This window comes from Lissotriton vulgaris, chromosome 3_1, assembly GCF_964263255.1.
Source record: "Lissotriton vulgaris chromosome 3_1, aLisVul1.2, whole genome shotgun sequence".
In the NCBI taxonomy this organism is placed as follows: domain Eukaryota; kingdom Metazoa; phylum Chordata; class Amphibia; order Caudata; family Salamandridae; genus Lissotriton; species Lissotriton vulgaris.
In genome coordinates this window covers 906658951-906680746 of record NC_141689.1, presented here as the reverse complement: position 1 = coordinate 906680746, position 21796 = coordinate 906658951, and the positions used below count along the sequence as shown (strand labels likewise).

The following is a 21796-nucleotide window of genomic DNA, read 5'->3' as shown; positions in this document are numbered from 1 at the left end:
GCACCAAAAACCCAGGGAACACGAGAAAGCACCTGGGATGCCCTATGAAGCTAAAACATCACACAATCAACAAGCATTTGCAATGCAATAGGTCTCACATTAGGAAAGTTTGAGCTATTTGTATTGTAAATGACAATTTTTTTATTTAGGTGTTGTTTTTGAAAATAGCGAAATGAATAGCTTTGTTATTTACAATGCCAATAGTTTTAACTTTAGCAAATGTGACTCCTTTAGCATTTGTAATGCAATATAAAAGTTATTGTAATTTATAATGGCAATAGCTTTTGTAAATAACTTTTGTAAAGATTATGTTCATTGTATTTTATTGTGGCGAAAATCCAAGAACAGAAGTGAAATATTAACATGTTTTTGTGACATTTGTAATAAAGCTTGAAACATTGAGAGAACATATTTGAACCAGTTGTTGTTGAATGGTTGCACAGATTGATGCTGTGGTAGCGCATAGTGATGTTGTGGTGCCTTTGAGTGATGTTGTGGTGCCTCTGAGTGATGCTGAATGATGCTATGGTGATACGATAGATAGATAGCTAGAGTGAGAGCGATAGATAGAGGGAGGGGGCGATAGATAGAGAGCGATAGAGGGAGGGGGCGATAGATAGAGAGCGATAGAGGGAGGGGGCGATAGATAGAGGGAGGGGGCGATAGATAGAGAGCGATAGAGGGAGGGGGCGATTGATAGAGAGCGATAGAGGGAGGGGGCGATAGATAGAGGGAGGGGGCGATAGATAGAGAGCGATAGAGGGAGGGGGCGATTGATAGAGAGCGATAGATAGAGGGAGGGGGCGATAGATAGATACCCAAGCATACGGATCGGCAGGCACGTCTTCTCCGACATCACTCCTAAAGTGTGGAACTATCTGCCACTACACATAACAGCCTACTGCTCACTTCTTGGGCCCGCAGGGCATGTTTCAGAAGAAGGAATTCACTTTTACTGTGGAGTGGCAGTACCCTGTGAGGGCATTTGTCAGCTGGGCAGTGCCAGCAGACATGTTAAAAGTTTTAGCAGGAACCAGACCACAAAATATCCCGGCCAAACCCAGCACGAACTTCTGTTCCCAAATATAAAGAGAAATCCCGGGATGGCATGTGGCGCCATCTAGCGGCAGAGCCAGGTTATCTGCCTCAGCATTCAGAAACAGGGAAAGTTTCAAAATATAGAACTACATTTTGCAGCATGAGCGTCGGGCGCTTAAGGGTCGCTGAAATAATATCTTCCAGCCTCTCTCTTCTGACAGACCCAGCACCTCCCAAGGGGGGCGCATCTGAGGAAGGCGCTATACTTTTAATGGGCACGTACAGTACTTCACAGCGGGGACACTATGTAATACACGCGTTATTACATGTATTTCTCAGGATGGCTGCAAAGTTTGCATTTTTTTTAAATAGAATAACGCCTAAACTCCTTAGTGTGAAAATAAATGACGTCAGGGAGGATCGTGGAGTTCTAGACGGGCGTGCCACGCACCGAATGTGCGCCCCTGCATTGCTTGGACAGAGCGTGTCTCAGGGGACGGCTGTACTTTTAATAGGGCAGGACTGAGACGTTTGCTGAAATCAGGGAACATCTCTCTGTTCAATTCAAACGCTCACCCAGTTTTTCTGTTTCTGTCTCTCCCTCTCTCTCTTTCTGTCTCTCTCTCTCTCTCTCTCTCTCGCTCTATTTCTTTCTTTCGGTCTTTGTTCTTCTCTTTCTGTCTCTCACTCTCTGCTTTCTGCTCACTCAGGCATCATTTCTTTGGGGGGCAGGGGGAGGATATCCTTAAATTAAGCGCTGCCTGGACCTCAAGGGTAGAATGGGATTTCTAAAAGTCCCAGGATACTTGCGTTTTCAGGTAAATGGTTTCGGTTAGAAGTCTGGGGCTCACCAACTGCAGCAGGAGGCCTCTCGTCTGCGAGTTGACAGCCGCTTCTAAAACTTATTCTACGTCATGTGATAGCTTTTGTGCAAGCACAGCGCCAAAGTCCAATAAAGAGCTGCATTTGACGAAGAAAATAAAACAGTCAGAAGATCTGTGGAAAGCAGGGTCGTGATTGGGCGGGAGCCTTTGTGGGACCTACAGGTGATGTGAATGCATCGAGTCGGATGAAGAGTCCTCGCACGCTCGCCAGCCTCTTAGGAGGTCCCACTTTTTATTAAGGAAGTTCTCCACAAACTGACAAACATGCACCCTTTAAAGTGCCACACTGCAGGCTTCAAAGTGCCACACTGCAGGCTTCAAAGTGCCACACTGCAGGCTTCAAAGTGCCACACTGCAGGCTTCAAAGTGCCACACTGCAGGCTTCAAAGTGCCACACTGCAGGCTTCAAAGTGCCACACTGCAGGCTTCAAAGTGCCACACTGCAGGCTTCAAAGTGCCACACTGCAGGCTTCAAAGTGCCACACTGCAGGCTTCAAAGTGCCACACTGCAGGCTTCAAAGTGCCACACTGCAGGCTTCAAAGTGCCACACTGCAGGCTTCAAAGAGCCACACTGCAGGCTTCAAAGAGCCACACTGCAGGCTTCAAAGAGCCACACTGCAGGCTTCAAAGAGCCACACTGCAGGCTTCAAAGAGCCACACTGCAGGCTTCAAAGAGCCACACTGCAGGCTTCAAAGAGCCACACTGCAGGCTTCAAAGTGCCACACTGCAGGCTTCAAAGTGCCACACTGCAGGCTTCAAAGAGCCACACTGCAGGCTTCAAAGTGCCACACTGCAGGCTAATTTGAACTTGTCAGTTTTTCATTTCCCTCTTTTATGCTGGCTTGGCTGGTTGTATTTTATCATGCTGAGTTGAATTTCTTTGTTTATTAGTTTCTGGAAATGTGACGTTCTTTCGTCGTTTTGCCATCTAAGCAACAGTGTAGCTCATTTATGACACTAAGCGTAGCATCGCGGCGCTGCAGTTCGTGGGTACCATTCCACGCAGCTCGGCGCTTTTCAGGCGACCCCCGTGGCAAGTAAAGAAGCCTAGATATGTTGTGTTACAAAGAAGAGAAAGAGCGAGCAGCGCAGGAAGAAAAAGAAAGTGTTAAAAAGTAACTGTATGAAAAGAACTGAAATATGAAACAAGGAGGAAATATAAGCAGACCAGTAAATAGCCAAAACGTGACTGCCAATATTGAAAGTTGGCACGTGCCACTTCTCCGAAACACTCAGATCACAAGTCCTGAACACCCAAGAGCCTGAGGCAGGAGAACATACGCACTTTGGAACGCTCTCCCCTTGAAACTCCGGACCCTTGGCGACTTGCTTTCTTTCCGCAAGGCCGCTAAAACTCATCTATTTTCTGAGCTATGTTAAAACCTCAACTCCCCCATTTTTAATAATATTTTCTGTTTTCCTGTTGTGTTGTGTTCGCCACCTTGTCGGTGCGCCGGGACGCTCCTTCGCTGGAGCAGCCGTGCGCAATACAAATAGCACTAACATAACAAATAGCACTAATAATCACAACACACTCTCGTGCACACATAAAGAGGACTCCAGCGCAAAACACAACCAGCAACGCAGAACAGAAACAGAAAGCAGCCCGGGCTGAGTGAGAGGGCGGGGGCTGCCCGCGCATGCGCGCCCCGGCGCCAAAGCGGAGTGCAGCATCTGAAGTCCCGGGTCCCAGGTGAAGATCAGCGCTGCGGAGGAGACACGGAACACGCCGAAAGAGCCCGGTGAGGGGGTGTACGCGCGTGTGTCTGTGTGTGTTCGAGTGTGTCTGTGCGTGTGTCTGTCTGTGTGCGCGTGGGTCTGTTTAAGGGGGGGTGCGCGTGTGTGTGTATGCAGGGTTTGTTTAAGGGGGGGGTGCGTGTGTGTATGCAGGGTCTGTTTAAGGGGGGGTGCGTGTGTATGCAGTGTGTGTGTGTCTGTGTATGCGTGTGGCTGTGCATTTGCGCATGCGTGAGTGTGGCTGTGTGAATGTTTGCGCACGGGAATATGAGGCACGAGAGGGGCACGGCGCCGTGTGCGCCCACGAGGTGAAATCTGCGCTCATGCCCCTCTCATATCTGCATTCCCAAATACGGGCAACAATAAGTCTCACGCAGACTGTCTGCTCGACCTAAAAACGAAAATGTTCTTAGATCTGAAGGTAAGAGGAGGGATCCTAAGACAAAAATAACTCCATCTGGAGCCAAAAAAGGGTTTAAAATGTCAGACACAAAACAGCAACTAAAGCCTAAAGCGCTAGGTAAATGTTTAGCACAAATCTGCAGATCGCCATCTGCTAGGGTCTAAAGTCAATAACACCTCACACCCTGCCAAAGTATCTAGAACACCAGCAACATTCAGCACCCACCCTCTCTTTGCCAGGGTGGACAGCTTCTGCAACAATCAAGCATACGCCATGTCATCGAATGTTTTGTACCTGCAACAATCCGCACACACTGTATCCCAGGTCTACTGCAAATACAGCCTAAGTAAAGGTAACTTGCCAAAAGAATCCACGTATCAATTATGCTTATTGCAATTGTGTCCAACAACAATAACATGCAGAGGTATATGGTATCATAAAGCACATAATGAAACATAACAGGTGATGCAGAACTCTAAGAACGGATATATATACATTCCAGGATTTCACAATACAATATCCTCAGCTGCTTAACCTTGAAGGGTGATGCAGGAGGAAAAATAAAAGAACAGTTCATGAATCGCCAACACGAATATTCGTGCCCGAAACTTTCGATCAGGCTTCCTCCAGTATGTTGCAAACAAATAATAGTTCCAACAATGCCGTGGATCAGGGTTCTTCAAAGTTGGTCTTGGAGGGCCGGATCCATGCCAGATTTTTAAGATAATTACATTTATCTAAATGGGGATCTGCTAAAAATCTGGCATGGATTCGGACCTCCAGAACCAACTTTGGAGAACCATGCTGCAGATGGTTAACCTCACATAAGTAGCCTGCACATAAATCCATAAATTTAACAGAAAATCTAGCACAGCACTATATAGAACAGAAAGCACTGGAATTTCCCCGCAGCACACTGATCACAATACTGGTGTAATTGAAGACTGAACAAACACTGTGCCCCTATGAATGACAAGTACATGCAATGCTGGCCACCCTGACGTAGTGTCATTTACATCATCAATAACATGCAATTTTTATTCCCTCTTGTTGTCAATACAAAAAGTGATTAATAAAAAGCCCTTCCACAGCCCTGTTACATTTTCAGAAGCGACTTAAAGAACAGGTTCAATTCAATTCAATGCAGTTGTACTTGTATAGCACAAAAGGCCTCCCAGCGCTTGATGCAAAACAACAACTCCACGAAACGGAGAAGAACCTTTTCCTCAAAAAAAGGTGGGTTTTTTATCATTTTCCTGAAACAGGCTGTGAGAAGTTGGCCTGGCATATGATGTCCACTATTCTAGTGGGCACCTTGCACCAGTCCAAACAACCCTTATTGATGGTAGGTTTAAGACAACCTTTATAGAAAGCTACCCGAGTGGTAGCTGTGGAGAGCAGCCTTCAGGCTAAGTTTTGATGGAATGTAAAGCAGCTTGTTTTACCAGTCGGTAATCTCTTGAATGATCAAATGAAAGGACACCACACAAGGTATATATACATAAAATATATGTATTTATTCTAAACACAACCCCTCTAGTCTCTTTATGAGGCTAGAGGTCAAAGTACAAAACAAGGAACTTAATTAGCATACAATAAGTTGCACAGTATACGTTTTGGCCTAGGGGCCAAACAAACCATATACTAAAATAGTGGTATAAGAACCAAGTGAGGGTTAGAAAGCAGGCCTAGGGCCTGTAGAACCGCTGGGGCAACCAGGAACCACCCAATGTAGAGGCGCAGGAGACCCACGGGGGGACGCATGCAGTGTCTCAACACAGCCGTGAATCACCATTGACTTTCTATGGAGAACGAACAAGTTACAATTTTAAAGATTAAGGACACATAGGTGAACTACGATGGAACCCTTTTAGATTTAGACACTTAGCGAGTCAAGACCTACGGGAGCACCAGAGTACTTGTGTTACCTCACCCAGGGAAGCCGGATGCATAGGTGCCTTTTGGTGTTGGGCTTCGTCATCGATTCCAATGGAGAGCTACGAAGAAGTGCTGCAGGCGACCAGAGGAAAAGTGTCCGGGTGGATCCAAGGGTGGATCGGAGATGTGAAGAACCTGAAAGCAGAGGGGACAGAGTCTGGGTCACTAGCCAGTGACCAGGATGGCGAAGGGAGATGCCAGCTGAAGTTGGGTGCTTTCAAGTGGAGTAGGTGAAGCTCGACTCTTCAGCCATGAGGACCAAGAGGCATCAACAATGACCAGGAACTGGATTCTAACTGTCCCAAGAAGGATGTCGAGTGCTGCAGTGTCAGAATCCGGATTGGACCCAACAAGCCTTGGCAACAGCAACCCACGCAAGATGGAAAGATTAACTTCAATGCAGACCAGCAAGGTCTGAGGGACTCACTCTTTGAAGAGGAGTCAGAGCACGTCTGGAGCAACCAGGAAAGCTCAAGAAACAAAGGATTGTCCTTCATGGGGACCCACTAGCCAACGGACTAGGGATCGCAAAGGAGCCTCGAGCTGCGGTGAAGAAAACGGGCCTATGGAACACTCATGGAGTGTACGCCTCTCAGCTTTGGTGCAAATGGTGCTCAGGCAAGGGCAATAAATAGCCCAATGCACAACTTCAGGAAACTGAGTTGCAAAACTGCACGATGTCCAGGAGTTCCAGATCCACGTCTCTCGTGTCAGCTACAGGTCTCAGCTTTGCTGGTCTGGAAGTCCATATCCTGTGTCGCAGATTCTTCGGGATCCGGCGGGAGACTCTAAAATGCAGACCGGCAAGATGAGTCTTTGGTGCCTATTTGGACAGGGAGCTCACTCCGTGAACTCAAGGGAGATTCTTCAGTCTCAGTCGAAATGAAATGTCGAAGGTCCAAGATTTCTTCTTCAGAGTTTCGTCCAGGATAATCTAAAGTCCTAGGGACTGGGTTCCTATACTTCTACCTAGTTTAGGGGTTGGGCTAACTCTAGGGTCCCACCTATGGGGGGACCTGGGGAGGGGGTGGTTACACCCCTTCCCCTTTGTCCAGTTTCACGACAGAGCTGAGGGAGAGTGCCCCAGCAACCGGTTTGAACTGGAAAATGCATGGAGAACCTTGTGTGCCCCAGACAGTGTCTGAAAAGCATTCACTGAATGCAACCCACCCTGCCCCAATACACTAAAGCCTGTCTGGGGAGGTGCTGGCTCCTCTCTGGACAGGAAACATATTGTCCAAGCATCCCCTGCCGGAGTTTCGTCCAGCAGTAAGAGGTCAGACTTGTGTCTGTGGCAGCAGCATCCATTTTGTGATGCTGGGGCTCGGTTTAACTTTAACCGGGTACACCAGTGTGTATATGTCTTTTCCCTCTAGAAGGGTGGAATGCTACCCTCGCCTTCAGAACTGGCGGGGGTAGTATTCCAAAGTGTTTGACACCTAACACGACATGTTTTGATAAAGCCAAACCAAAGTTAGCATTAACCGCGAGGATTATAATGCACTTAAGAATATATGGTATGGCTATATCATAGAACAGCAGTAAGGAGATATTTCTGAAAGCAGCAGAGGGGCTCAGCTCCTGCTAGGGCACCCTCTCACACAAAACCAAGCACTGTGCCTTGAGGATTGTCAAGGCCTGCCATAGGAGTGACTTATAGGTTAATTTGTGTCTAAATGTAAAGGTAGATATAGGTATACTATATCTAAGTAAGGGGTGCTTTCACCACCTTACCTAGGCTGCAAGGGCCGACCTGTGGTGCCATTTTGGAAGGCTTGCAAGGGGTGGCATAATACATGCTTCAGCCCCTGGCAGGCCTCTGGGGTACCTATGGCCTGGGTACCTAAGGTACCATATACAGGGACTCACAAGGGTAACCAATCTGGTATGTACCTAAAATACATGGTATCAATTTAGAGAGGGAACAGCTAGGCTGTGGTCCTGATTAGAAGGGCCACAGCCAGACTAAAGTCGAAAAACCAGTGAAACACAGCAAAAAGTGGGGGTAATCATAGTAAGCAGATCCTACTATCCTACACAACCCCCCCCCCCAAACGCAGGGGCATTAAACTAACCTTGACCAGTTGAGTCTTCATGTTCAAAGTGGAAATATCTGGAGAGCCCATATGCATTGGCATGGTTACTCCCAGGTCCATGTTCCAATGTATAGTCCATCCCCTGTAGGGAAATGGACCACCTGAGCAGTTTGGGATTTTCACCCTTCATCTGTTTTAGCCAAAAGTGGGGCTTATGGTCTGTCTGAACTGTGAAGTGAGTACCAAACAAGTATGGCCTCAGCTTCTTCAGAGCCCAAACCACAGCAAAGGCCTCCCGCTGAACAGCTGACCAACGTTTCTCTCTAGGGGTCAGCCTTCTGCTAATAAAAGCTACTGGCTAGTCTTGACCTTCATTATTCAATTGCGACAGCACAGCCCCTACCCCCAACTCAGATGCATCCGTTTGGACAATGAATTATTTGTAGTAGTCAGGATTTTGCAGAATTGGTGCAGTGCACATGGCCTGCTTCAGGTCATCAAATGCCTTTTGACAGCTGACTGTACACTGAACTTTCTTAGGCATTCTTTTAGAAGTTAAGTCATTCAGGGGTGTCACTATGGAACCATACCCCTTGACAAATCTCATAGTACCCAGTCAGGCCCAAGAAAGCTCTGGTCTGGGTTGCTCCAACCACCCAGACCTGAGTCTGGGTGGTTGGAGCAACCCAGTCCATTATGGTCTGGATTTTGCTCTGCAATGGTTAAACCTGGCCTCCACCTACAAGGTGGCCCAGGTATACAACCTGACGCTGCCCTATCTGGCACTTAGTAGCCTTGATAGTTAGGCCTGCCTTTTGCAGGACCTCCAAATCATTTTTCAGGTGGATCAAGTGATCTTCCCAGGTGCAGCTAAAGACCGCAATATCATCTAGATATGCTGCACTATAGGCTTCCAGGCCTGTTAAGACTTTATTCACCAACCTTTGAAATGTGGCAGGTTCATTTTTCAGACCAAAGGGCATCACCACAAAGTGATAATGTCCACTAGGGTTTGAAAATGCTGTCTTTGGCTTGGCATCCTCAGCTAGCCTTATTTGCCAGTAGCCAGCTGTCAGACCAAATGTGCTCAGATATTTGGCAGAGGCCAAAATATCTATGAGTTCATCTGCTCTCGGTATTGAATGGGCATCAGTCCTGGTGACTGAATTGAGACCTCTGTAGCCTACACAAAACCTCATCTCTCTCTTACCACCCTGGGTGTGAGGTTTGGGTGCTAAGAATACTGGACTAGCCCAAGGGCTAGCTGAAGGTTCAATTACTCCCAGATCCAACATTTTCTGGACTTCTGTCCTGATACAGTCCCTGACATGATCAGGTTGCCTGTAAATCTTATTTTTAACAGGCTGACTGTCCTCAGTGTCCACTTCATGAGTGCACCGGGTAGTCTTACTTGGAGTCAGTGAAAACATATGTCTCTACTGTTGTAGAAGTAGTCTGCAATCAGTTTGCTGCTGATCAGTGAGGCTGCCTGCCAAGGCTACTCCATCAACTGATCCATCATCAGGGTTCTGAGAGAGCAGGTCTGGGACAGTGTCCCCCTCTCCCTCCTGTCCTTCATCAGTAGCCATGAGCAAGCCCATGTCTGCCCTGTCAACATATGGTTTCAGTCTGTTGACATGAAGCACCCTATGGGGGCTCCTGGGAGTTCCAAGATCTACCAAATAGGTAACCTCTCCCTTCTCTTCAACAATAGTGTGCGGTCCACTCCACTTGCCTTAGAGAGCTTCACCAGACAAAGTTGTCCTCTGCCAGGGTGCCCAAACAGAAGTTCAAATGGGCTGTAGCCAACCCCCTTCTGTGGAAGCTCCCTGTATGCAAACAAAAGACAGGGTAGCAGGATGTCCCATCTCCGCCTGAGCTTTTCAGGGAGACCCTTAATCATGCCCTTTAAGGTCTTGTTAAATCTTTCAACTAGACCATTGCACTTTGGATTATAGGGTGTGGTGAACTTGTAGTTCACAAGAAAAGGAGTCCCTGAACAAAAGGATATCTTTTAAGTCGTAGTACAGCCAGCCAAAAAGATATTGTGGAAGGCAATAATCGACCCAAAAATGACCCTGAGATCAAATTAGAACTGTCTTCGCTTTCTAAATTTGAAGATTATAACTAACGTCAGTTTAGGAACTCTGTACAATGAATTAGGGTACAATAAATTCATGCAACAATTAAGAACAATATACTATGAAAAGCAGTTAAAACTATCAGTTTATTTCTTAAAAATTTGTAACAAATCACAGTTTAAAAAACAATACATAATTCAGACATTTCATAAAAAGTTATTCACAAATGCATTAAAAAAAAAAACAAGAGTCGACGCGGCGTTTGTGTCTTATGGAGATGAGTACACCTTCAGGACGTTTTTTTTAAAATCACTAAAAAGAAATACGACAATTAAAATTGACTTAAAACAGAGTCCTAGTGTATCCTGACGTTAATAATTACATTTTTACTTATATCGTATCATCCTATATAGGCACATATTACAGCGCCTGTAATTTGCAGATGTTTAAACTTGACAATATCATTAATTCATTGTCAGGCAAAGGAATTATACTATGCACATTGATCACTATGTTCTGTCAATGCTCTATGTTATATTTCATACTTTTTACATTTATCACGTCCAAAATGCATTTATAAAACGAAGTAGTGTCCTGCTGTTGGTCATACTCTCACATATATCTTTCTTATGAGTTTGACAATACCACATAACGTGCATTGACTTGCTTTTTATTACAGGTCATTCAATGTCACAACATACCTCGAGTATTGAGGGATTTAAGGTAAAAAAATACACATGGATGATACGGCTTCTTGCTCTGTTAGCGGCGTATCCTGCAGTTTTGACGATTGTGTTTTTTTTTTTAAATTTCCACCAAAGGAATAAGTTGTGTTGAGGCGATTATTTAAACCACCACTTGGAGCTGAACTAGGGGGAACAGTTGCCTTAGGGGCAATGGTGGCTGGAGCGGTCAAATGCAGAGAAGTCCAATAGGTAATGATGAATACCCTACTATTCTATGCGCCCACATGTCTTATGATAAATATGGTACCTTAGTTGTGCGGGTAGGCCTAGTTCCTACAACATTAAACGGCCCAAAACGCAACATGGATTCGTCACATTTGTCCACTAAAAATTGCATTTCAATTTCTGGTTGTGTATTTCTTAATATGTTTTTGGTTGGTTGTCTTTAAAATTCTTTATGATTGGGGGTGTAGTTGGGGGTTAGAGTAGGCTACTGGGGCATTCCTAAAACTGAGCTTATTTGGCATTTGCTTCATCCTTTACTGTCTATGTCATTGTTACATTGATACTGTTGTGGTGATCTTGGTGTGTGGAGATACCACATTCTTGATACTCCTATGCTCAATAAACTTGGTTTTGAAAAAAATTCTTTATGATGTGCACCTAAAGGGTATTCTTACCCCAAAACACAGAGTTACTAAAGAACTGTTGTTGGAACCGGCCTCGTGGCGTGGTCCCACTCCGCCCGCATGGCGGGCCCTGGACGACATCGACCCCTGTCCTCCAGCCTAAGGCGATCCCCTCCGACCTGCACGAGAGCCGCCACTCATGGCAACCCCGGCTCTCCCCCTCCAGAACATGGAGACCCCTACTCGCCCCGCGGCGCTGCTGGTCCGATCCCTATCCCAGGCCACCCTTTCAGGCCCAGACTCCATCTTGGGCCTTCCCCGTCCAGGCCCGTGGCCTCGGCCCGACCTCGGCCGCGGCCCCAGCAAAGCCCCGACATCGAGGCACCAAGATCCGACCAGGTAGTAAAACGGCCACTTGACGAGGAGGGGAGTTTCAATGGCCCTCCAGCTGTCCCCGGACGCCTGGTTTCGATCGCCCTCCGGCCTCCCTGGGCGCTGGCTCCACCCTCCTGCTGGGTGTCTGGACACTCTCATCCCGGCCCCTCTGACCCCCAGGTGCGAGGGCCCGGACATCAAAGGACTCCAGACCTATATCTGGGGCAGCCCCGGAACGAGTCGGGAGTTGTATCCTGGAGTCGAGAGACTCCGAGAAGAACTCCCCTACTACGAACCCTGTAACCATCTTTGGAGCCCTGCTGGCGCTGCCGCGGCCCAACCTCGCTGAAACTATCTTTGGAGCCCTGCTGGCGCTGCCGCGGCCCAACCTCGCTGAAACCATCTTTGGAGCCCTGCTGGCGCTGCCGCGGCCCAACCTCGCTGAAACCATCTTTGGAGCCCTGCTGGCGCTGCCGCGGCCCAACCTCGCTGAAACCATCTTTGGAGCCCTGCTGGCGCTGCCGCGGCCCAACCTCGGTGAAACCATCTCTGGAGCCCTGCTGGCGCTGCCGCGGCCCAACCTCGCTGAAACCATCTTTGGAGCCCTGCTGGCGCTGCCGCGGCCAGACCCAGCTCGAGGATTGAGAGCTGAGCGCAGGGTATCCCTGTACCAAACCGGTACCAAGACTGTCCCGCTACCCCCTTCCTGCAGTTACTAAAGACCTTAAGGATCCCTCGATCCATTTGTACCTGTATTGCTGAGATAACCGGCCTTGATTGATGATAAAGACGTTAAGAACCTATCCTTGTGTGGTGTCCATCTGTAGTGGTGGGATTGCTCGATCTGTACGACCCTAGGAGAGGAACCTCACCAGGAGGCCTCTCTACCTCGCTCGGCCAGCTCTAGAAGGAGAGGTGGGTCTTGGGGTGGTCAGTCAGACAGCCTCTGCCTCCCCTCTAGGATCGCCTTTCGAACAACTGTTATTCTGTGAATCGTTCTGCTCTGATAGTACCATATGTTTTTGTACTACATATTACCCGGGTCCTGAGGTTTACTCGGTTACCCCAATGTAGTATAATAGTAGGTAGTGAACTGGCAAGTTTAAGGCATGCCACAAAAACATGAGACACTATGGAAATTAGGTGCAAAAGTTGAGATATGCAAAAATTGATTAGGAAGAAGCCATCACTCTGGGATAGGGTCCACAACTGAAATGAATCAGTCTTTTTTTGTCAGAGAACATACATTATTCCTGGAGCAGGAATGTCATCAAATAGCAGAAGCAAAAGCACAATAGGACTATGTGCAAAATTCAGCATGAGCATCCAGTAGAGGACTTGTGACACTGAAATCTAGAATTTTCATGGAGGGTATGAAGTATGGATATGTCTACTCTTGCTCTTGACAGAAACAGCATGCTATTGCTGTGAAAATACTGCACAAGTCTAGACTATCATTTGCGCTATGGCGGAGCATCGTCAGCCGCCCACCCTAAAAAAATGGCATGAAAGGAAAAATAAAACACTTGTTTTCTTTTTCCTTTCCTGCAGGGTCTTGGAGGCGTAGTGCACTCCCATCACTACGCATGATGGTTTGGCCGACCGTCTCATCATCCCAATCATCATGCGCAGTGAAAGCTCTCTCCAACCCAGCAACGCAGCTGTGTTGAAGAGAGCAGGCACAGACTCGCAGTCTGTCCAGCAGTGCACATCGAGGGCACTCAGGTGAATCCTGAAGCTGCTCTCATGTGCAAGAGCAGCTTCAGGATTGGCAGCAGGGCATTCTGGAAGCATGGGCCTTCCTAAAGAGGAGCAGAAGAACGCGACGGGCCGGCTGTAAGTTTTAAAAAAAAAACAAATGTACCCCCACGTTACCCTCCCCCTCCTTTTGCCTGCCCACCCCCACTCCTCCAGCATATCGGCAGCTCCTGCAAGTGAAGTGTGACTGATAAACTTTACAGATAGAAGTCTGATTCCAAATGACTCAAACATTCTGACCTCTGAGCCATGGACTTCCCAATCACCGTTTACAGAGCCTTCTTGATAGGTCAACAGTGTGTCATCCTTTAGCTAGTATCTAGAGCACAAAGTACTGATGGTCATCATTTGCAGTTGCATCACCTGATATATTGAAGCTGCTGCAGCAGCCCGTTACAGCTAAACAGTTCAAAGCTTCATGTGCATTCAAATGGGCCTGTGGGCAACCACATTTTGATAACATTCCAAAAACATTAACTATAAAACAGATACTGTATAAGCCAAGAAAGTAAAATATAGGAATCAGGTGAAGAGACCAATTCTGTGCGAGTAGTGTTCATCCTTGTGCAACTATGTCTTTTCACCTCCTGTTCGCTTGGTTTCTCAAAAGAACCCAAGGTTTCCCAAAGAATTTCAGATTAAACTATTGAGGTGCTGGTGTTGTTGCCAGTGTTAAAGGTGACGTTAATACTTTGTGGGTTATTTGTGGGTAAATGCAATTGTGCAGGCATGGTGGGAGTATATATGATTTCATGACCAGTGTGGTAGGGTTGCATATTTGTGGCACCACAACATTCTTGTGATGGATGGCAGATTACATGAATTCCAACATCACAGTGGGTAGAGACAACTTCCAGCATACATAGCAAGAAACTCCATATTGATCTATTACTGTTATAAAAGTATATTACACAACCCCTGTACCTTATCAGCCTGCTGCAAATAAGGAGATCTTGTTAAGTCAGAGTTTGAAAATCCATTGGATTCACTCAGAATGTTTTTTTGTTTTTTGTTTTATATTTAGAGTGTGTAGTTGAAGGAAGAGAAGTAGTTGGGGTGAGGTGTGTGTGTGGGAGGGGTTGGCAGTTGCAGTAGTTTCACCTGAACACAAGTTCCATTTCTGATGCCAATATTTTCCCACAACACAGTGAATACCAGTATTAATTAACTGGCCTTCCTTATTAAAACAATAGTGTTTTACTTGGCGTACATCCCCAACATTCAAGGCTACGCATAGATCTGAGTGATGCACTAGCCCTTCTGTATAGCACTTGTACATTCTATCCTGCAAAGTCTGGCAGTCTAAGCCCAAGAACAACCCTACACTACGACAAGCCCTCTCTCCATAAAAGTAAAAATGCCATTCTTGATGTTTCTGAAGTGGAAGGGAGGCTAAATATTCCAGGCAATATCTTTTGCATTTACGATGCACACAGCAGCACAGTTGCGCAGTACCAGATTACCGTGGTCTTTCGGAAGGGACACTAGACTCAGTGAGTAGTGCACAGCCACACTCCTACCAGCACATTTACAGTGCTAGCTATGCTACCATCTTTTCTCTGACCACATTAGGGATAAGATCATGCAGATAAATAACAAGCAGACATGGATGACAAATACAAACTCACCAAGATAGCAGCTTTTCCACATTTTCTTAACTGCTGCACAGCAAATGCATGGGGGACGTTGTCCAGCAGAGTACCATTTACCATCACCACCCGATCATTCTCCCTGCAAAGGAACAGTAACAATCGCGTGATTGAAGGTCAGTGATTACTTCCCATCCCAAGACAAATGCAGATACATCTGCTATGCAGTCACCTTAAAGCTGGACTATCTTCAACGCTGTAGGATAAAGCATGGTGATCTCTGCACATATATAGAACATGCACTGTACTTAAAAGGGGGGCAACCTAGATTAAATTATATATATAGACTTTCTTAATAAGAACAGAGTTCTGAAAACAACTGAAGGTAGTGAATCCCAAACAGCTGGTTGAAATGGAAGCACTTCAAAATCTCCTGCATTAAAATGACTTGTGTTAAAAAATACTCTGGTAGAATCCCCAATAAGGTAACAGCATAACCTATTACACCTCTCTTGACTGTTAACAGTCCCCCTTTCTTGCTGCTCACAATCAAGATAAGCATTATACCTCATTGTTGCTCATTTCAGTTTACAATATTAGGGTTCTATTAGTGCAGTATTGTTTATACATTTCATTTCATTTACATGTGTTTTCTATTGTTTACCTCCAGTCTTGTGGTTCGAGCTCTCTGTTCCTCCCGTGCTGCCCTGCAAGTCCCTGGCCATGTCTGCCATTTTCTAGTGGCACAGCCCGGGGCGCTTCAACGTTGTATCCTGCCCATCACCTTAAAGCTTTGTTTACAGGTTTTTTCCCTGGTCCATATGGTTCAGCAACATTTGGCTACCCTTAGGCATCCCGTGCTATCCGAGATAAGCACAGCCCAAAGCACAAGAAGGGGCCTCATTAAAGCAGTCTCAGGAAGACCCATGTCTTCAGCTGTTTCCGGAAAGATAGATAGAGAGTAGTTGCACGCAGCGGAAGAGTACTCCATAATTTAGCCGCGTTGTAAGAGAACATACGACCACCTAATCGTACGCTCTTGATTTATGGTATCGCTACCAAAAACTAGTTAGCGGACCGGAGACATCTTGTTGGGTGGTAGAAGGTCATGAGAGAGTGATTTATCCTGTCCCCCAAAGGGTTTTATGTGCTATGCACAAAGCTTTAAATTGGATCCGTTCTTCTATTGCCAGTCAGTGAAGTTTTTTTTAAACCGGCTTGACGGATTGCCGGTAAAGAGTGTGATGCATCAACCTAGCTGCACAGTTCTGAACCACCAGTAATTTCCCTATTGTGTCCTTTGTGGTACGAAGGTGTAGGGAATTCCCATAATCTAATCATGAGAGCACCAATGCCTGTACAATGACTCTGTGTGCCGGTACCAGGAGTAATGGGAGGATTTTACATAGCATTCTAATGATGCCAAAGCAGGATGCAGCTAACGTAATTGCTTGGCTCTTGAAATTTAGGGATTTGTCTAGCCAGACACCTAAACTTTTTAATCTGACCTTTGAGGGTTGGTGCTGGGCCTAGACATTTAGGCCAATTTAATCCCATTGGTTCCGTTGGGGTGCGGGGATGGTTATCTAAAATCATTAACTCTGTCTTGTCTCCGTTGAGTTTGAGACAAGACAGAATTTGCCCTCCCTCGGTCCTCCGAGAAGCTTTTACTTCCTGTCCAGACCCCCCCCCTTGCTCTTTTGAACAACTCTTTGACCATATGGGGAGGTTCCTGGACCCTTCAAACAGGCCGAGGTGGTTGCCATCCTAAAGAAACCCTCGGCAGACCCTTCTATTATGAGCAATTATCGTCCAATTTCCCTTCTCCCTTTTCTCAGCAAGGTTTTAGAGTTGCACGTCACTCAGATTTTTAGTTCTTTTGTGGAAGACTGGAAGACTCTAGTGTACTGGACCCCCAGCAGGCTGGATTTAGACCCGCGCACTCAACAGAAGCCGTCATTCTTTCTGTTATGGAGGAACTGCGCAGGGGTGCGGACGCTAACATCTGCCAGGCTCTGGTCCTCCTGGATTTGTCGGCCGCCTTTGACACGGTCGACCATGATATCCTGGTCGACCGTGTCGGGGAGGCAGGCATCCAGGGTTCCGCCCTGGACTGGGTCCGCTCCTTTCTGACCCAACGCCATCAAGCTGTCAGACTATCCAAGTTCTCTGCTTCCCAGGTTAAACTTACCTGTGGTGTCCCACAAGGCTCTTCTCTTTCCCCCCTCCTTTTTAATTTGTATCTTTCCCCACTTATCCGCGCCCTCCGACAGTTTAATGTCACAGCGTTCAATTACGCTGATGACATACAACTAATTTTCAACATTGATTCCTCTGCTGACTCCATTTCTACCTTTCAAAACACCCTCTGCTTCATTAGCAATTGGATGAGCTCTAACCATCTGAAGCTCAACCCCGACAAGACCGAGCTGGTTCTTGTCGGGGGTTCTTCCAATCCTTGGGACTCTTCCTTCTGGCCAGTCAGCCTTGGCAGTCCACCCCGCCCTGCCAACTGTGCCAAAAGTCTGGGGGGAGTCATTAGCAGCGACCTCTCCATGACGCCCCAGATTAGCGCGGTAGTCTCCTCCAGCCATTTTCAATTAAGGAAAATTAGGAAAATCTCCCGGCTACTCACTTCTGAGGCCCTTACCCTGGCCCTGCTTGCGCTAGTAATATCGAGGATTGACTACGCTAACGCGCTCTATGTTGGCATTCCAGCTTACCAACTTAGGCGGCTCCAGCTGATTCAGAATCAGGCTGCCCGCCTGATCCACTCCCTCCCAAGAGATCAACATATCCGCCCCTTTCTAAAAAGCCTCCATTGGCTTCCGGTAGCTGCCCGCTGCAAGTTCGGCTGCATTATCTTCAAATCCCTTGCCGGCCACGGCCCCCTCTTTATTTCTTCCCTCCTTCAACCTTACGTCCCTCCTCGCACTCTCCGGTCTTCCCAACTGGCCTTGTTATCCACTCCTAGATACAAAAGGAAGAAACACGGTGGGCTCAAGTTCTCCTTCCTGGCCCCCACCTTTTGGAATTCCCTCCCTCTGTCTCTCAGATTGTCTACTCCGTATCCCAAATTCAGATCTTCCCTCAAAACTCTTCTTTTTACTGAATCCTACAAATAAATGTTCTCTGTTGCTCCCTCATCTGCTCTCTTCATTATGGCGCCAAGAAACCTAATGGTGTTAGTTGCGCCTTACAAATTTGTTTAACATAACATAACATAACTTGCCAATCTGGGGGGAGGAGCCAAGATGGCGCAACATCTAGTTTGCTTGATTGCCCACGCTCAGCCAACCCTGCTTCTGTCTCATGTTCTTCTGCAACATTGGGAGCACCTGTTACCACCACTCCGTTGGGTTCATGGAACTGGTCGAAAATGGACCCGTCCATTTTGTCTCGGGACAGCGTCTCCCTGCCGAGAGCGGCCATCTTGTTCCTTTGTTCGGCTAGTGGGGGTCGCCCTACGAGAGTTCTGGTCGGGGGGACGTGTGCGGACTGGCCAGGGCTAGAGGATTTCCCTTGGTGGATTGCACATTCCTGGCCGGTGAGGACTGGGACTGAAGCGCTTCTTTGAAGCGTGTTGGTGCGGAACGTAGTGACTCTCACTTTATATGGTACTCGCTGCTTTTGCTAACACACATGAGGGGGAGTGACGATTTGGGTTTGATTGGCGGGTGGTGATTCGGGATGGGACACTTCTTCAATGCGTGCTGTTATGATATGTGATGTCTCTCCCTAATTTACTCCGAACTGTATGCTACTTAATCTTGCTATTGTATATAGGGTAGGAGATGTTTTATGGCTGGGGGGTCCGGGAGGCCTGGTATTCGGTGGGCTCCTCCCCACTTTTCCTCTTTTCTGGGAGTTATAGATTAGAATTCTCTTTTCTTACTCTCTATATTTCAGATATTATAATTATTCTTTTTCTCTCTTCTTTCTTCCTTACTCTATATTTCGGGTTTATTGGGCGACAGACAGGGGGGGGGGGGGGGGGGGGGGTACGTAAGCCGTAGCCTCTGCATGCGTGTAGGGTGGGGGGTTGGGGGATGGGATTTTAGTTTCCTGGTTTCAGTTTCTATGGTGCCTTGTTTTTTCTTTTTTCTTTCTCTTTGTCTTCGTTTCTTCTTTTTAATTCTATCTTGGGTCCGTGTTAGGGACAGCTGATGGGCGGGTGGCGGTGGACACTGGCTATGATGCTAGATACGATACCCCTGTTGTACAAACTCCGAGCCGCTATGTTGCCTGGGGTGATTTGACTTTTGGGTAGATTGATTGCATGGTACAATTGTCGCTACTGTCACGTCACGCCTGCACGGACTCCGCTTTCTTAGTTTATTTGTTTATGCTAAAATCACGAATGTCGAACTTGAATAGCTGCAACAAAAAATATGAAACAAACCTTCACTACTCCTGGGACGCAGTATCACGATGACCTACAGTGTAACTTTCAAATGCTTGCTTATCGTAACAATGTGTTACTGTGTCGCCGTATTGCATGCTTTGGTGCTTCGAACGTATCCGTGGCCGGCCAGTTGGTTGTGGGCCCGTATTTGTTCTTTATTGATGCACAATAAAGGTTTCCAAAAACTTAATAAAAAAAAATAATAATAAAAAAAAAATACTTGCCAATCTGGCAGCGGCGTCTGTTAGTGATTTTATAAAGTGTCCGTAAGGGTCAGGGGGACGGTAGACCAAAATCCCTGTGAGAGTAAGGGTAGAGGCAAATGAGATTGAAAATGCCATACTTTCAGTCTGCTATGATACCCGTTTCTATGCGTCCCTTCATATGATCTTTTAAAATAATGGCGATACCTCCTCCTATTTTCAGTTCCCCATCTCGTCTGAAGATGTGGTAGCCCGGGATTAATGCTTGTATCGCATCCGGTTCTGAATCCTTACGGCGCAAGTGTCTGTTAAAAACAGAACTTCCCTCAGTTCTTCCACCATCCAACACGATTGGATGGTGCTGTTGGATCTACCGGATGTATACGTTATAGTTCCCATCCATCATGGTTACAGGATATTCCTTCAGTTCCAATGGCAGGGAAAACATATTTATTTTCTTCCCTTCCTTTTGGGCTCTTTGGCCCCGATGTGCTTTACAAAAATAATGAAGCCAGTCTTAGTTAATCTCAGGACTCAAGGCAACCAACAGACTTATCTACCTAGACGAAATTCTTTCAGTGTGTCCTCCCATACCCTCAACCACAGGGTCAAATGACTTGTTCTCTTCTTTCAGATCTGGGCTTTCTCATCAACACCGAAAAATCAACCCTAGTTCCTTCCACTCAGATGACATTCTTAGATTTTCTCATTATTTCCACCATTGCAATGGTCCACTTAACCCAGTCCAAAGTCAAGTCCAACAAATCAGAGATTCTATAATTCTTCTCAGATCTTTGGCGAGAACAGCGGGTCTATTTTTTCCTCAATACAAGCCATTTTCCAGGACCCCTCCACTACGGAGCACTCCAAAGACTAAAGATCTGCAACTTGTGCAGGAGTCTTGATAACTCAAGACTCCATCAGACTAGATTCAGAATCCCAGCTAGAACTCCAATAGTGGATAGACCATTTAGATGCCTGGAACAGCAGAACCATCTTCACGTTGGCCCCGATCTTGTATTAGAATCTAAAGTGGAACAGGTTGGGGCTCCCGATATGGTCTGATCTAGACTGGGGGTACATGGTCTCAATCAGGAGTCCAATTTGCACATAACGTTTTTAGTGATGTTTGCAAGCTCCTTTGCAATTGGAAGCCTAGCAAAACCGAGTACATTGCTCCATCCTTCTCCGTATGAACAACATGACAGCAGTTCAGTACATCAGTCATCTCAGAGGCACCAGATGCAGAGCTGGTAAAGAGCTTTTGGGAATTTGGCCTTCTCCACACAATATCAGTTTATGCAGAATATCTACAAGTAGATCTCACCACCAAAGCAGACTAGCATTCTCGTTATCTTAGAGACTCAAGCGATTGGAAGCTTCATCCTTCGGTATTCAGATCGTGGCTTCACAAATGAGAACCTTTGCACATAGATCCCTTCGCAACAAGGCTCAATTCTCACCTTCCCTTTTTCTTCAGCTGGCACCCAGATCCACTAGCTTTGACTTCAGATGCCTTCTTGCAAGTGATCAACTACAACTTTAGTTTTTTTCTTTTGATCAACAGGGTTTTGGCTTAAGTCAGACGACAACAAACAACCATAGTCATTGTAGATCTATTCGGCAAATCACAGGGTTGGTTCCCACCTCTCTTGGAAAAAGCAATAGATTTCCCAATCCTGCTACCGTTAGACATCATCACAGACAAACCAAACATCAATTTCCTACTCCACCTTCTGTATTCCATTCTTTCAATAGGATAGTTGGTTGTCAAGAGTTTTAAAATTTATTTGCATGCCTCTTGGCCAGCCACATGGTTCCACTGGAATGATGACAGACATGATAACAAAATTAAAAGGTTAGCTCCATATCTTTCTTGGCCATATAAGCTTGAAGTGAGTGTGGGAAATAATGTCTCATGTGGGAGTAATTCTCGGATCCTGATTCAAAGAGTGTGACCGTATGAACAATGTATGCTCACAGTTAAAAGTTACTGCCACAGACAGAAAACCAAAAGAGTGTAGTTGAAAAG

General features: G+C 46.4%; 1 protein-coding gene across 4 annotated transcripts in view; it reads right to left on the bottom strand.

Moving 5' to 3' along the window:
• Nucleotides 1-21796, bottom strand: part of LOC147727191 (tight junction protein 2-like) — a 240240-nt gene that overhangs the window by 109325 nt on the left and 109119 nt on the right. For all 4 annotated transcript variants that reach the window (XM_086961236.1, XM_086961237.1, XM_086961238.1 and 1 more), the window contains exon 4: nucleotides 15196-15298. In XM_086961236.1, coding sequence (XP_086817362.1) covers nucleotides 15196-15298 — 103 coding nt within the window. The remainder of the gene's footprint in view (nucleotides 1-15195; nucleotides 15299-21796) is intronic.